The 17,335-nt window shown below is 45.2% G+C and overlaps 1 protein-coding gene across 1 annotated transcript; it reads right to left on the bottom strand.

Annotated features, from left to right (window-relative positions):
- Positions 1-794: 794 nt before the first annotated feature.
- Positions 795-16,935, bottom strand: LOC144737164 (nicotinamide N-methyltransferase-like). The gene is made up of 5 exons (XM_078619885.1): positions 16,699-16,935; positions 7,936-8,108; positions 6,036-6,243; positions 3,351-3,440; positions 795-1,980 (listed from the first exon to the last, which is right to left on the bottom strand). The coding sequence occupies exons 1-5, from the start codon at positions 16,764-16,766 to the stop codon at positions 1,638-1,640; spliced, it is 882 nt and encodes a 293-aa protein (XP_078476011.1). The 5' UTR covers positions 16,767-16,935; the 3' UTR covers positions 795-1,637.
- Positions 16,936-17,335: the final 400 nt, after the last annotated feature.

The raw sequence follows: 17,335 nt of genomic DNA, 5'->3' as shown, positions 1-17,335 counted from the left end.
AGTCGATGTGTTTCTATGTGTGTGGGTCGATGTCTGTGTGTAAGTCCATGTGTGTGTCTGCCTTTTTCGCCCGGGCAACGCCGGGTACTTACCGCTAGGACGTTATAAGGTCGCACTCTTTACATGCAAAGTGTTTCTCATAAATGATCCAAAATTCCTCGCTGATCTCGTCAAACAGCATAAACCATCACGTGAACTCTGGTCATCCTCATAGCGGCGTTTGGCTGGCCATCAAACAAAGATGGTCACTGTATCACCATGTGTTTAGATGCGCTTCTGCAGCTGTCTGGAATGCTCCTCCAGATATCAGGAAGCCACTGGAACTATGCACTTTTAAATCCAGATTGAAAACTCATCTTCTTTAGAGCGTCTTTTAATGTTTAGTTTGTTGTCCTTCCCCCGCACCTCCGATTATAATGGATTGGCTAAGTTTGGTCCAAAAGAAGTTCAACATAATACATAATCTACATATTTTGTGAGGAATCCATAATTAATAATAGTGCTTGGGATTATTGATCTCGATGGAACAGGCCTTAGAGAATACGAATGTTATATTGGGAGTAAACAACAGCCAATAGAGTTTATGGAGATATTAGTGAATTGTCATATATAAGGAGAGGATACTCTTTGGTTCTTTCGGTAAAGTCACGTACATAGAAAATAAATGTTAATTAATTAATTTTAATACATTTTCTATCTACGTGACTTTACTGAACGAACCAAAGAGTATGGATTCCTGCAGTCACGCAAGCTTCAAATCAATAAGGAGAGGAGTTTACCCACACACACAAAAGTAATTGATAATAATTTTATTGATACACAATTTCAAAATCAATACCATTTTAATAGGAATATAATTCACATCTATAACAGCAATCAATAAAAGTATGGATATTAGCGGCGTCAAAACGAGATTGCTGAGATAAACCCTGAGAAAAATAAACGTGCATACAAAATCATATTATTCCCAACTAAGGTTCGAGAAACCTGTACCAAAGCTTCATGCACATAACTCGCCTGTAAGTGGATACTCTATAGACCAGTGGATTCTTAACCTTTGCTGCAGCCTTGCACCACTTTGGTTCTTAATCGTATTTTTTAAATAATGTTAATACATACATAGGGTTTGATGAAATAAGGTACGTTGCACTTACGTGCTCATGCTTCATTTGTGTTTCGATTATTTGCCTTTTAAACAAATTTGGCCATGTCTCGCACGCCCAGAGGTGCGTGCACCCCAGGTTAAGAGCCACTGCTATAGATCAATGGTTCCCAACGTGTTATCTATGGACCACTGGTCATCTGCAAGGCAGTGGGAAGTGGTCTGCAGAACTATTGCAGAAATACATTTTCTTTTACAAAGCACCATATTGTTTAACGCCCATTGCACAAGCCTTTAATATATAATAAGTACAACTATATTAAAATCCAGTTCATATTTTTTATGGCTCTTCAATCAAAACATCTCATGCCACTTTAAGGGTACATTTAATTTTGCCAAATTTTACCGGTGGTCTGTGAATCTTGTTCAAGGGTAATTACTGATCTGTAGGTCGAAAATGGTTGGGGACCACTGGTCTAGATTAAAAGTGTGTGTGAAAGAAACCAACATAACCATAGACTCCGGCACGGGAATATTACATCTTCTTCTGGGCTCTCAGGAAGAGCAGGGCCTGGTGGTCGTTGACATCATCGGGAGATGGCTTAGGCGCAAGATGCAACTCCAACTGCTGTATGATGAGGCCAGCATCGCCTACAACTTGCCGGATGACCGTCTCATCCAAGCTCAGCACATGGAAGATCTCGGAGCCCATGTGGTAGAACGTCTCGCCCAGCTCTGTGGCAAGAATGAACCATCCCCCGGGCCGCAGGAGACGGCAAACGTGGCCCAGTGCTGCCGTGAAATCGCCTATCGATCTGCACGCTGCCTCAAAGCACAGCGTGGAGATGATGCAGTCAAAGGGGCCTTGGCTCCAGGACCTACGGAGACATTATTGTGTGGACAGGAAAAGCGGAACGTCTCAGTAATTAGACAATGGTGGAGTGGAACAATAATGAACAGGCGGTGCCTCGAGGGTGCCTTGAGCCACGTCTACTCCCACAAATGTGAATGGAGTTTGCCTTAGTTTGCCTATGTGGACAACTTACGTTTGGTCGCCATGGACTATGGGGCGGAGCTATTTTCTTCCGTCTTGGACAGTGAGGGAGTAGTTTATTGTTACCAGACCATCTTGAGCACGATCATCTTTGGCTACACTAGTTCATTAGTTAGTAAAGTGCCGAAGCTACATGCTTAGTGCGGCCTGGAAGCGTATTATTATTATATAAAATATGTATTACAATTCCTTATAGGAGAAACACATACTAATTAATAACAATTCAATGATTACCAATCTATAATATAATTACAATACCCTCCCCCTCTCTGCCTCAAATCACTGCACCAGATTGGGTTAAATGATGATGTCACCCTGCTGCACTATTTAAGACCGGGAACAAGTGGAGGACTTCACCATTCTGACAAATTGCCCGATGATGCTGGATGTAATTACCAGAGAAACGTCGTACTCAAAATTTGAAAATGATGTTGAATCACTCAACACACCGGTGGGCTAATATAGTGAACTATTTGTCTTTTGTAAACGTGACACATTTTTTTACTGTTTGGCCGTGTCGGGTGGTGGAGGGTTACTACACATTTATAAATAACGCGATCTAACCCAAAACAGTTTATTATGAATAATATGGGTCGCGAAAGCCTACGTGTTAAATAGATGTACTAATGTCAGATATGGCAATTGTTCACAACTGCAACCAAAAAAAAAGCTGCTACTGAGTGAACGGATACAGGGGCTGAAGGATTGTGTGATACCATTGAGGGAGCGACTTTGGAGTAAAATATGGACCAAAGGGCTCTGCGGATATGCAGGAGTTTACAGACTCCCCTGAGGTTAGAGGTAAGGGCTGAGTAATGTACTTGGCTGACCTATGACCCGTAAAGATGATTTGCTTATAGGGAGGTGAGAGGAGTTTCCTGAAAGAAGGGAGCACGTGCGTTGAGCCGGTTTGTTGAGGTTCGTGGGAATGTGTTGGCATTTCAGAGGTTGAGGCCATTAATATTGTGTGAATGGACGATTACTTGCGGTCAAGTTTGCAATAGGTAGAGGGTCGGATTGAGTTGCCAACAATTGTTGACCGAAGGATTCCCACTCATGGGATATTTGAACACTTGGTCTACTTGGGCCTCTCGAATGCCAAATAAAGTTTACCTGATGTATTGATTTTTTTTTCAGGATGACTCACCATTGCCACACTGATATGCACGCGTTGAGATGTGTACAGGAACTCACCCGAGCAGTGGGTCTTCCTGGTTGACGTCACAGGGCAGCACGGCGCGCACCGCCTTGCGCACGTGCACCGATTTCTCCTCCACCGTTTTTCTGCAGGCAGACACCACCATCGTCGTGTTAAAGCCGGCATGGTTTTTGGAGTTGTGAGCGGCGATTTCATAAAATATATTAATTCAAGCAACATGAAAACTTATTTTTTCACTGTTTTTTTGTGTTTAGTTTGTTGTTCTTCCCCACCTCCGATTAGGATGGCTGGCTACGTGCCATGGTTGGCTACATGCATACATTTGTATTTCATCAGGAGGGACAACGAGATGTCTTTACCTGCTACTAAATACAAATAACTGCAGACCCTGCACCTCTGTTGTAATACAAATAATAATTATTTCCACTTAATTACCCAAGACAAGTTCAGTCTCAGGAATGTTTCAGTTTTTAGGGTAGGGGACGATGTGTAACCTGCAGGTATTTTTTTTACTGTTGGGATGTTTGGCCAATACGGGTTATGTAGAGCCGTTGTAGCCGTTGTAGACGGCCTGATTTAGACTTGCCGCGGGTGGCAAACAAACACAATGGGCGTGGTTACGTCGGTACGCGGAGCAGGTGCTCGCAGCGACGTCCTCGCCGTACGCTGGGATCCCCCACATCCCCTCCCCTCGGGGGGAGATGGCTATTTAAGGCGGTGAGCCGAAGGGCTCTGGGTCTAGTGTTAAGTTGTAACCAGTGAAGAAAGAAGACCAGCTAGACCGGCCCTGGAACTCCCTGGGATCGCTGTCCTTTTAAGGACCAACCAGGCAAGCCAGCGGCGTGGCCCCCAGAGCCCAGAACCGACGCTCATCTAAGGGCGAGGTCTGGGTATTCGGGGTGCCGTAACCTAGGTGTAAGCTAGCTGTGAGCTAGGCTGTTGTGTTCCGTAGCTAGACGGGTGAAGGGGCCGATACCCCTTCAGTTACTGTAAGCTTCCGAGTTACGTGCTGGTGTTAATAAATAAGCGTGTGCCTCCAACTACGTGTCAAGTCTCCCTGGAACCATACTACAGTTATATTGGTAGTTTTTTTTAGCTGGAGAAATAATGGACTTCTACCCTCCATATTAAAAGTATGTAGAGTTAATGTCATGTTTATTTATGTTTTATTATGTTATCGTGTAATTTACTGTATTTTGTTCGTGTTTATTGAAGAAATAGGCAACTTAGTTAAGCTATGACGAGTCTGACCGCGGCTGTGGTTCCCCTAACCCCCTATTTCCCATAAGCACCTGTACTTTACCAACCGCGGATTTGCCTACCCCCGCGGTTGGCGAGGGATTTCGGTACATTGGTGTAGATTTAATGTTTTTGTGATTATATGCATTTCATTATTTAGCGGGATCTCCAGGTATAGCTGTCTGAAATGTTAGCACATCCGCTCCCCGGCTCATACCATCGGATTTGCACATGCGGTCTAATCCTATTTTCCCTTTTTTGGCTAACTTTCTTGATGTATGTGTAGAGGAGTAGAAGAGAGTAGTGGCGTCATGTGCGCTGTCCGGTGTGATGGCATCACGGGACGTGGGGTCATGCGCGCTGAACAGCGCACATGACGGCACAGCTCCTCGAGGGACCCCGTGACGTAAGCGGGGTCATAGCTGGAGAGTAGGGTCGAAGTAGGGTGGAACGGGGGGAGCCAGTGGCAAGAGGGGAGGAATAGGGGATAGCACAGCATCAGGGCTGGACGTGGCTGTGCTACTCGGTCGGCCATGTTGGCTGATCCCACGGCACAGGGCAGCCGGTTGTGTCGGGACCGAGTGGGACCTAGCCCAGGATCCCTAACCCCTGGGAAGTGGTTCACCCCCCACCCCCGTGTGTTGTATAGCCCTTAATAAACGGCGAAAGCCCTTAACCTTACCTCCATTTCTGAGTGAGTCGTCGCCAACTCTTCTACATGTGTAATGACGCCCACACATGTTCTTACTTTATTAAGAGCCTTTATTATGGACACCAACACTTTTTTTAGGCCTAGACTTCGGTTCTTGATGCACGAAATTCGTCTTCACTCCAACCGTCCTTCCCCTTGTGCTATCCCCTTTTATATCCCCCGAGCGCCCTTTCTGGAAGATTCGTTCACCCCCATTTCCCTCAGCCAATCTCCGTCCTCATCCAATGGGTGTCAACCATTTCCCCAACAGTCAACCCTTATTTCCTGCCTTTTATGTTTGAATTTCTCTCACAATCATTTCAATTACCTGTCCTTAGACAATCCTCTTTGAGGCCTCCCTGCACCAATCAGAGGCCTTGACACACTTCCGGACTGTCCATCTGCACGTGTATCATATGAGGTAGGTGGTTTGTTTTTGGTCTTTACATGTGTATGACTATCTTTTGCGCCATACGTAGCCAACCATGCTAATCGGAGGTGCAAACTGATTGAAGGTGTGAATAAGATGGTGTTGTAATGTTAAGATGGTGTTGTAATGTTGGCCTTCTATCTGGTATGGCACTGAGATATTTGGGGCTATACATCATTATCTGTTGGCTCGCTCCAGAGAGTGACATATCTTCTTCAATAGGCTATTACAAAACACAGCACCTCTCAAGGATTTTATGTAATTTTTTTGGTCAGCGTTTTACTAGCAGGCAGCTAATAGAGAAGATCCGGGCATTCAACACAGAAACCAACATGGAGCATGCATAGCGAACAGCAGCACCTGTGTCCTTCGAGCCGGCACACAAACTCTATCGTCTTCGTCCAGTCGAAGGCGTCGGGGGAGCGACAGAGCCAGCTCTGCAGCTCTTCCCGGTTGCTCTGCGCATAATCGGAGAGGTAGATCTCGGGGAACCACTCGGACGCGCTCAGCACCTGGTGAATGGTGGGGCCCGATCCAACGTCCAGGAGGCGCTGACCTCTGATCTCGCCTGGCAAAACAACGGAAATGATGAAAATGGTGGAAACGTCATTTTGAAGACTCGATAATAGCAACAATAAAACATTAGATAAATTTTAAACAGCTAAATAATGATGCGCCACCAGATAAAATGTTACAATTGGAGTTAATTGTATGTGTAATGACAATAGAGCCTGCATGCGATCTGAGGGGACTAGTGGCCACGGGAGGTAATAACAGGGGTACCAGTTGTGACTGGTGGCTACCGGAATGATCGAGAAGGGGGGCGTGGCCTCGTCTTGATATATAAGGGAGATGCGTGGGAGACTCGGGGCTGTTGCAGTGGGGTCTCAGCCTGATGTCAAGTGAACGTGTCTTCAATAAAGTTCCATCTCAAGAGAAGTGTGTCAAATCGTCATTTCATATGTATGTTGAACCCGTTTCGTACCGTAGATAGCCAACTGGGTTAATTTCAGGTGCGGGGGAAGGACAACAAACTAAAACACAAAAAGCAGTTTTAAAGAAATTAGTTTTCAATCTATATTTAAAAGTGCATAGCTCCAGGGCTTCCTAATATCAGAAGGAAGAGCTTTCCAGACGGGTCCAAAAGCGCATCTGAAAAGGTGCGATGCAGTGACCGTCTTTGTTCGATGGCTGCCTCGTTTAGCATCGCAACTGACACTTGTAACTCTCCTGTATTTGCCAGCCTTGTCATATGAAAATATGATTCATCTTACTGTCATACGATCATTCCTTCCATTACGTTTTCCCAAGCTGATATCATCATCTCGACATGATTGTTGAAAAGTGTTGGGGATAATGTGCACCCATGTCGCAATGCTAATCCAATTATTGTATCCTCAAGTCTTTAGATATCTGTACTGTTGCTATTTGACCCATGTACAAATATACAATCAGGCATTTATCTTTCCAGTCAACTCTGATCGTTAGAGTATGGCAAGCAAGATATTGAATTGAATGCTCTTTCAATATCAATTAAACAAATGTAAACTTGTGTTACATGCCAAGCTCCTTACAGAGATTGTTCTCATTCTTGAAATTGCTTATCTTGAGACGTATCCCTTCCAAAAAAACAAATTGGCCCTTTGCAATGTACCCATCTGCTTTGCTTTCAATTCTTGATTCAGTAATTTTCAGTATAACCTTCGACATGTATGATATAAAGCTAATTGTTGTGAAATATGAGCAACGCAGCCATGGCTTGGCTCAGACACCGTTAATGGCAATCCTGAGAATGGCTGTGCGCATGCTCAGAACTAGCTGAAGGTAACCCTTTCCAATTCGGATGACGTACAGGTCCATTATTTTTTCTTTCGATTTCATTCCTATCACATACACGAATGGAACCGGAAGAAATATGTATATAAAATAACTTTATTGGTATCGATGCTCCCACAAGGCGTGTGGTACAGTTTGGTACCAGCTGCCATAGAGTATGGCGGTCATGTCGCTATGGTTCTCTTTGCTGAGTACAACGTCTTTAACAACTACGGCGCTACTATGCCTCTCTAAATACAATTAATGCTGAACTGCTCGCATGTTCCGAGATTCAGTGGGTGAAATGGACGACCCACACCCTGCAACTTGCAGACGTCTTGGAACGGGAAAGGGCTAAGCATGTCTTTTTGAGCTTGGCTCACTTGAGCCAGAGCCAAGCCTGAGCCGGGTCATGACTCAGAATACAGGCTTTTGAATACTTCACCATTGTTGAAGGTTGAATGCAGGAACTGCAGGAGCTCGGGGAAGAAGTCTCTCTTGGGCGAATCCTCCGGTGTTGTATTGTAGTACGTGTCCAAATACTCCCGCGCTTTGAAGTGTGTAGCATAGTCCTGGCCATATCGCTTGGCAAAGTTTTGATCTTCCATTATTGTCGATCTTTTAAAGGACAAAAAGGTGGTAGTCACACAATGGGCATGCTGGTACAAGTCTGTGATTCATTGGTTTACAGGTAGGTTGAACAAGAATATACACCCAGTGTGCGTTTTATGTATGTGTAATGAGATATTGACATCTACTGGTTGGAAAAGGGAAGCACGGGTACAGGCATCACTATAAACATTATCCAATCCCCGAAGAGAGAGGTATCTGGGCCAAAAGTAAAGAGTGGAGCCGGCCGAGAAACTCTGAGGACTGGCTAGAAAGTTCCATGAGAGGGCGTGGCCGGAGTCGGGGCCTAGCCGCGCCTGCGGCAATGTAAGCGGAGGCGGAGGAGGACTCGGGGTCGGTGTGGAGAGTCTTGGGTCCGGACTGCGTCGCTGCTCGCCGTCATCTCTTTCCGTCGTTCGGCCACGTGGCGGATCTCCTGCGGAGCTCCACCGCCCTCCCCGGCACGCCGGGAGCGGACGGGCGGAACCCGCCGTGTGATCAACCATGTGTGCAGTTTGTAGAATGTAATAACTAAGTGTGTACTTGGAGAGGAAGCCGATGCCGTTGGCCTGTGCTGTGCCCGTACGTGGAAAAAAGAAGAGTACCCTCTACACGACGTGTCGCGGAAGTCGCTCATTACATATGTATGTTTCGAACCGTGCATAGCAAACCCTGCTAAACAGATGTACTAGATTAATTGATGACAATTCATATCTTAATACGAGGCTCTTTGGCTTTGAATAACATCCTTTGTTTACAACCTTTAAATATGAAACAATTTAACAGTAACATTCCCAGGATCAAATAGCAGTTAAAATAATATGATTCATAATTGAGTATTTTGGGTTATTTTATTTTATTTAGCGCTTTTATCCAAGGCACTTTAAAAGGATTATGAGTGGTACAATTAGAGTAAATAAAAGTTATGTGGTGAATAGGGATGAAGTATAGGAAGGGCGGTTAGTGGGTACCAGAATTACGGGGGTGCCTAGGGATGGAGGGAAGGATGGGCCAGAGAGAAGAGGTGGTGGTCTTGACGGAGGAGCAGAAAGTAGAGAGGGAGGGTGCTTGCTTAATGTGGAGGGGAAGTTTGTTCCAGGACAAGGGGGCAAGTAGGGAAAAGGAGCGGAAACGGTGATTGTGCACAAGGAGAGGGGGAATGGTGAAGAGTGGGAGAGATTGAGAGCAGAGGGGGCGGGAGGGGACATAAAACTAGATTAGGGAAGTGAGGTAAGGTGGGACAAGGCCATGAAGAGATTTAAATACCAGCATAAGGAGCTTGAATAGACACCGGTAGAAGATAGGAAGAAAGTGCATTTCTATAAGAAGGGTGGAGGTGCGGGAGCAGTGTGGTAGTTTGTAAATGAAACGTGCAGACGCATTTTGGATCTGTTATAGTGGAATTCATCCATATGCTGGGAGACCGAGTAGGAAAGAGTTACAATAGTCTAACTGAGGGAAGATGAGTGAATGTATTAGTAGTTTAGCAGTGGACTGAGTGACGAGAGGGCGTATTTTGCGAATGCTGACAAGGTGGAAACGACGAGTGCGGGTGATGGCAGAGATGTGAGAGCCGAGGGAAAGGGAGGACTCAAAGAGGACACCAAGGTTGTGGGCAGAGGGGACAGGGGTGAGTGAGAAGGGTGGGAAGGTGATGGTGGGGGTGGGTACAGAGGAAAAAGAGAACCTGAGTTTTCGAGGGGTTTATGGCAAGTAAGTGAAGCGACATCCAAGACTGAATGGCAGTTAGGCAGGCTGAAATGCGGGAAGAGAGGTCCGGAGTGAAAGTGGAGAAAGAGAATACTTGGATGTCGTCGGTGAAGAAGTGGTGGGAGAAGTAATAGGAGGAGATAAATGTTTCGAGAGGGGAGATGTAGAGAGAGAAGGAGGCCCAGGACAGAGCCTTGGGGAACACTTGATGTGACGGGTGAAGGAGGGGTGCAGAAGTAATTGAAGGAGACCGAGGATGAGCATGAAGGGAGACATTAATGGAGCCAGGATAAAACAGTGCAGGAAATGCCCAGATTAGAGGTCAGGGGTCGGCAACCTGCGGCTCCGGAGCCGCATGCGGCTCTTTTGGCCTCCCCCTTGTGGGAAGCCGATACAAAAACGGAATTCATTTCATTCGGTTCCTTACACTCTGAAACAGCGTCTTAAATAGGACCTACTTTCCCATAGACGCAATGTTCCTGTCTTGGTGACGACAATATGTGCAAACTGTGTTGTTAAAGAATAACTAAGGGGGGGGACTAAATAGACGCAGTTTATTTCAGCACCTCTTTCGTTTAAGTCAGAATGTATTTGTCATCTGCTTTATACAGGGGTTAATTCTAGATTTGAAGCTTTCGTGACTGCAAGGAATCATATTCTTAGGTTTTTTCGGTAAAGTCACGTAGGTAAAACATCAAAATTAATGAAAATAAAATAAAACAAAAAATCACGACGTTTCGGAGGCAACACAAGTCTCCGTCATCAGGTGGGACCGTCACAGCCGAATTAGCTGCATCTTGATGCATCTTGATGCAGCTAATTCGGCTGTGACGGTCCCACCTGATGACGGAGACTTGTGTTGCCTCCGAAACGTCGTGATTTTTTGTTTTATTTTATTTTATTTTCATTAATTTTGATGTTTTACCTACGTGACTTTACCGAAAAAACCTAAGAATATTTATACAGGGGCCCAACTGCCTATTTCAATGGGTGGGCTATGCAAGATTCGACTTTGGGCCCCCCTCCTTTGTCCCGACTCGCTTTTACTGAAATAGCTATGGATGGTTTTTAACCCATATACAATATGCAGGCTATAACTATATATATTATTTTAGTTGCACCGTATATTGAGTTTAGACGAAGAGAGTCTCACAGTGACGATAACTGACATGCACTTTCATGCGCATGTTAGTTAGCAAAAAATGCTGGTGGTGTTCAGTCATCAACACCGGCAGTAGCGCTACTATATTTTACGCTGTGTGTATTTTTGTGAAATCTTTTTTTTTCTTTGTCAACATTTTTAGCATTTATGGTTAATTGTTGGATTAAAAAAATATTTTTTAAACAATTGTTACTTGTTTATCTGTTGATTCGGGGCCTCCTTGTGGCCGACTGGGCCCCTTATGTGTAGCATAATGTTGCTGCATACCGCCCCCCCATAGTTGCACGCCTGGATGTATCGCTGCTGTGTTTATGTACGACGTGTACAAGTAGCTCTGCATGTGATGCGACTCTAGAAATATTTGAGTCAAGGACAAAACAAAAAATTGCTCTTCTCCTTTGAAAGGTTGCCGACCTCTGGGTCAGGTCGTGTAAACGTGTGTGTTGTACACCCTCCACCACGCGACGAGGCCAATGAATAACAGTGACACGTGACTCAAGAGTGCCAAATGTGTGACCGCTTCAGCACACCCGGTGTTTTGGAGAGTAATGTTATGGTTTAAATTGGGTGCGAGGTTTTCCCTGGAGACTACATCCGGCACTGTGTGGAGGGTGAGATGGGTGTGTGTCTGGTTATAGCTATGACAATAGCTATTACACTGCTATTTTCTGACACATCGACTACTAAACGCCTTGCTAATGTAACCGGTGTGAGCTTACCTGTGATGAATCGCACGCGTAATTGTGCACTCTGCTACGTGTTGCTGAAATTGCTACGGAGAGCCAGGTGCGTTTTTTTAAAATATATAAGTGTGTCAGCGAGTGGCGAATGCTGTCTGCTGAGTCTCAGGAGAGTGGTGTGTCCAGTGTCAGCAGCGTAGTGTCTGGTGAGTGTCTACCGGGTGGTGAGGTATCAGATGTGTCTGGTCAGGGGCCAGGTGGATGACTGGTGAGTGACGTCGTGGGCATTGGTGAGTAGTATCTGGGTGAGGGTCAGATGTCACAGGTGAGTGTCTGGTGGGTGGGTGACTGGCAGCGGTGTGTGGTGAGTGGTGAGGCATCTGGTGAAATTGCCAGATGGTAAGTAGTGGAAGGTGTCTGGTGAGAGTGTTGAGAGTGGACAACAGAGGAGGGTAGCACCCGTGGCGGAGATGCCGGTAAGGGGAGAAGAGGTGAGTGAAGGGGGCTGAACTGATGGGGAAGATTAGACAGACTGCTCTCTGGTTGTTAATATAGTTAGACACACAAACAAGTGTCATTTTTGTTTGTTCGTTATTTCTACAGGCAGTTATTTGTTTGATTTAAGAATGATTACGGTAGTTAAGATTCGAACATTTTGGTGGGATTTATATTTTCTTTTGAGGTATGTTTCTGAACAAATGATGAACGTGATTCCATATTCAGGTCTGAACGAGCTGATACGGGGGGGGGGGTATTGAGCAATGTGGTGTTCTGTGTCGTGTGTATGGGTGTATGTTGATCTTCTTTCGCAACGCACGTAGCCAACCGAGCTAATCGGAGGTGCGGAGGCTGATGCAGTGTATCAGGTCGTTATTGCTAAGAGACACAAATGCTCTCTGAAACGAGGTCAATTTTGAAAAAAAAAACCTTGCCATCACAATGGCCCACCCGCGTCCTCTAGTTTGTGAAGCTGTCCAGCCATTTCAAGCAGCCTCGGTCTCACGGAAGTGACCCTCCCCCCCCACTTCGTCACACGACGTCACAAAAAGTTAGACCCCCCCTCAAATATGACGTCACAAAGCTCTGCCCCCACCCCCAAAATAGAAAACATGCTTCAAATGGCTTTAAACTATTGTCATTGGAGTGCGTATTTAATGTGGCGTTGCTATCTGATGTTGTAGGAGAAAACATTAATTAAAAAGTCTATTTAATTAAGTAGAACGTATTGTCTATATTTATTTAAAGTTGCGCATTGTGATGTGACGTCACATATCTCCCCCCCCCCCCCGTCGTCACACATCGTCACAAATATCTGACCCCCCCCCCTATACATTTGTAATGAGCGACTTCCGTGACACGTCGTGTAGAGGGGACTTCTTCTTTTAGTCTTACACGGGCACAACACAGGCCAACCTTATCTCTCACTGAATACAACACTGGGTGTTAGCGTCTCTACAGGCTACACACACACGGCCGATCACTCGGCGTGGTTCCACCGTCTGCACTCGGCCACGCCGCTGGCTGGTGGCGTGCCGGGGAGGGTGATGGAAGCCACAGGAGATCTTCCACGTGGCCGGACGACAAAGAGAGATGACGGCGAGCAGCGACGCAGTCCGGACCCAAGACTCCACACACGAACCCCGAGTTCTCCTCCGTCCCCGCTTATATCTCCCCAGACGCGGCTAGGCTCCGCCTCTGGCCACGCCCTATCATGGAACCTTCGAGAAGGTTCCCGGAGCATCTCGGCCAACCCCGCTCATTACTTTTCCCCCAGGTACCTCTCCCTTTCAGATTGGATGTTGTTTTAGCGGTGCCTGTAGCCGTGCTTCCCTTTTCTAACCAGCAGATGTCATGTCATTACCATTAACTGTGATCATTCGGCGTCGTGAAACTAAGAACTTACATAAAGAGGGTCAAATCAGTTCACTAGGTTCTCAGATTATCAAGCATAGAAAAAAATATTCGGACGTTTGATTTTCCTTCGTGTGCCCGAGTGGCTTTTTATACGTACACGCTAATTGCAGATTGATTATTAGTCATGTGTTGTTCACCAGATAATACTACGCGCTGTATGCTTCAGTGGATGTTAAGGATTCCCTGACATCATTCGAAACGAGTCACAGATCATCGCAAGTTTAACCAAATTCGACAAAAAAAATTTACCCGCAAATTATCGAATTGCAATGACACGTAGCAACATTATCCACATAGTCTGAAACGTCCGCACACTACACCTGTGAAACGTTAGCGCCTTCCTTCACGATGATAACCTTGCACTATGAGAATTGCGACAAAAATACCAAAAAAGCACTAAATTACTATTATTACGCGTGTTCTAAGTGGTACGTGCATGTGATGAATGTTGTACAAGTACAGTAGTTGGCCCATTTTAAGTATACTTCTTTGTTGCAAAGGACAGGCTGGACTGCACGAATGATCACTCAGGATTGTCACTTTTCTGGTTTTGATCTGAACAGTTTGGAATTTTTGGAATGAATAAATAAAAGGTGATTTATAGCCTCAGGACAAAAGAGAATTAGCATTTTGTCTAGCCTAGCCAGCTCAATGCTCCAAATAGCTCTCCCCTCGCGCGCTCCGTCCACACTAAAATTCTTTAAGCAAGAAAGTTGAATGTTTTTATGTTTTAGACGCCTTTATGAAAAATCTCTCACGAACGAAAAAACTTTAATACAAAAAATTATCGAAAGCATTGGTAAACATAGAAGATAAGGAAATAAGCACTCACTAAGTCTATGTACAGCAACAGTACAGGGTGGTTCAGATGTCTTGTGACCCCCCCTTACCCCCCAATTATTTGACCTTTAACTCTTTTTCCCTTTGCTTATTAATTTGTGTGTTCATACCCTTTGGAACGTGTACAAAAATACAGTGTTACTTCAATTTAACACATCACCTTTCGCGAACAATATTTTCCATAATATGTTTTTTTTGGTTAGATAGCCATTGTTATTTATATGAATTAACGTCCCCCTCTGGTCCTCGCACCTGTTTGGCTCACAAGTGACGACGTCGCATTTATCCCTCTAATAACCGAAACAGGAGGAGGATTTCTCCACAACTCTGGCTGTTGCCTGATGAGGCTGGTTGCAATTACCGACGAAATGTCGTACTCGAATTGTAAATGTTGTGACAAATCTTAATTGTTGTTACGTGGAAAACCTTACTAGTTGGCTGTGTTGGGTGGTGGTGGGTTTAACGACGCATTCTTATTTACGCGATCTAACCCCCCAAAACACTCTATGGACAGGATTACGTATTAGAGAATTAAACGGTGGTCACACGACATCTGGAGCACCCAGTAGAATAAGCTTCCACACCCCCCCAACCTCAAAAAGTGGATTAGAGACACAAAGGCACGAATGGACAAATGTAATGAAGAAACGATTAGCTATATAAATGATCTGGCGTGCAGGGTGGCGCAGTAGTAGCATCTGCGCCACATAGCAGGACGTTACCTTGATTCAATTCCCGACCAGGGGACATCTTTCTGTGTGTGTAGTTTGCATGTTCGCTCTCTAAAACTAAACAATTTATTTTATTTTACACCAGGTAAAGACCCACTGAGCTATGTAGCTCTTTTTCAGAAGCGACCTGGCCACAAATGATAGCTCAACGAATTGGCTTATCGTGTGGAAATGTATAGCAGCCAAATACTCTAAACGCACGTTTATTCTAAATGTGGAGGGAAAAACTGGAGGAACTGGAGGACCCGGAGAAAAAATCCGCGCGACTACGGGGAGAGGGATATGCAAACTCCAAATATACAGCAGGCATCAGGATCGGGATTGAAACGCACAACCTCATGTATACCAGGCGTAGCTAAAACACAATGTACTGACATTGGCCAAAGCATCCCAATACTGAAAAAGTACATGTGCAAATGACTCGATAGTGATTACACACAGCATCAGTAACAACAACGCCCCACTACTGCGACAACGCATTTTGCTACCATCAGGAGCATAAACCATCATCACGAAAACTCCGGCCATCCCCGCGGCGGCTTATGGCTGGCCATCGAACAACGACGGTCAGCGCATCACGGCGCTTTCAGATGCGTTTCTGCGGCCGTCTGAAATGCTCTTCCTTCCGATATCGATACGCCACTGGGACACTGCACTTTTAAATCTAGCTTGAAAAAAATTACTTTAACCCGATTTTTTGTGTTTAGTTGTCCTTCCATCACACTTCCGATTAGCGCGGTTGGGCTATGTACGGTGCAAAAGAAGTTCAACATACACATAGTATAAGAGGTAAAATGGCAGACCTGTAATTATTTGGAAACGCCATTGCTGGCAAAAAGGCTTCACTAGAGGAAGCTCTAGAGATCACCCCCTCTGGAGAGGTACATTGGCCTACTCTTCCACGCTGAACAAGACGTCTTGAAAAAGGTGGGAATACGCAAAATTTATGCAAATCACACGCGACATTTGCACTGCTGGGTGGACAGAAGCGAGGGGGTGTTTAAGTAGATGACACGTTCAATTGCCGCGCCGTGAGATCGAACCGGCCACCTCTGGATTGCAAGTTTAGAGTTGCTTTCCCAACTACACCGCGGCAAAAGATCAGCACGGTTGTCTACATACGCTGCGAAGTAAGTTCAACGTACACACGCACGTTATAATTTATTCACATCAAACACCGCGCAGCCGCTTAGAGGATTTTACATTCACAAAACGACGACAGCAGATTATTGAATCAAATGGCAACCCCTGATACATGACAATTCATAGCGTCTGTGGGAAGGACGATTGCGTTACGTGCCTAACTGAGCAAGTGAGATCATATGCATGCATGTATGTGTGGATTGATTGAATGAAAACTTCTTGGTTCTTTCGGTAAAGTCACGTAGAAGGGAAGTAATAAAAATAAAACATAATAAAATAATTCTCACGACGTTTCGGCCACAACGCAAGCAGCCGTCCTCACCTGAGGACTTCCCTTCTACGTGACTTTACCGAAAGAACCAAGAAGATGAATCCCTGCAGTCACGAAAGCTTTAAATTGAAATTGAATGAAAACTTACAGCGTCAGATGGTGGCAGCGGTGGTGGTGGTGGCAGAAACGATGCGTGGCCAGATGCATAAAAGACATCTCACTCTGGGCGCATCGCTCTTAAATCCTCTTTTTTGGTCGACCCCTCCCACACGACCAGTGCCACGTATGCGTATACCACGACATGAATGAAGGTAAGTGAACACCTGAACGACTGGCAGAGTGGCTGCAGAGCAATGCTTCTGATGTGCACCGTTTGCATTTCTGCAACACTTTTAGAATTCGAGGTTGGGCTTGGTACATGCAATTAAGACTCAGTGGTTCTTAACCTGGGCTGCACGCACCCCCTGGGGGTGCGAGATGCCCTTTCTGGGGGTGTGAGACATGGGCAGATTTTTTTTTATAAGGTAAATAATCGAAAACAATAAGCACGGCACGCAAGTCCAACTTCTTTGTTTCATCAAACCTATGTATTTATTAACATAATTATTTGTATGATTGAGAACCAAAGGGATGCAAGGCTGCAGTAAAGGTTAAGAATCACCACTGCACTAAGATTATTATTTACTCTGAAGCTCACACCCAGCCCGTTGGCGATGCAACCGTGCATAGTTATCAACAACAACAAATCTGACCATTTGTAGAAGTATTTTTTTAAAGAAGTTAGC

The sequence above is a fragment of the Lampetra planeri genome, chromosome 65 (assembly GCF_965212315.1).
Source record: "Lampetra planeri chromosome 65, kcLamPlan1.2.h2, whole genome shotgun sequence".
In the NCBI taxonomy this organism is placed as follows: domain Eukaryota; kingdom Metazoa; phylum Chordata; class Hyperoartia; order Petromyzontiformes; family Petromyzontidae; genus Lampetra; species Lampetra planeri.
Note: the sequence above shows the minus strand (reverse complement) of the source record. Positions and strands in the feature narration are given on the sequence as shown.

What these genes read in the sequence shown, in the direction of transcription:
- LOC144737164 (XM_078619885.1), bottom strand. Translation starts at nt 16,766, where the DNA reads ATGTCTTTTATGCATCTGGCCACGCATCGTTTCTGCCACCACCACCAC. An exon ending in GCATTCAACCTTCAACAATG is followed by an intron (nt 6,244 to 7,935) that starts GTGAAGTATTCA and finishes TTGTTTTGCCAG; the next exon opens with GCGAGATCAGAGGTCAGCGC. An exon ending in TGCCGGCTCGAAGGACACAG is followed by an intron (nt 3,441 to 6,035) that starts GTGCTGCTGTTC and finishes GTCTGCCTGCAG; the next exon opens with AAAAACGGTGGAGGAGAAAT.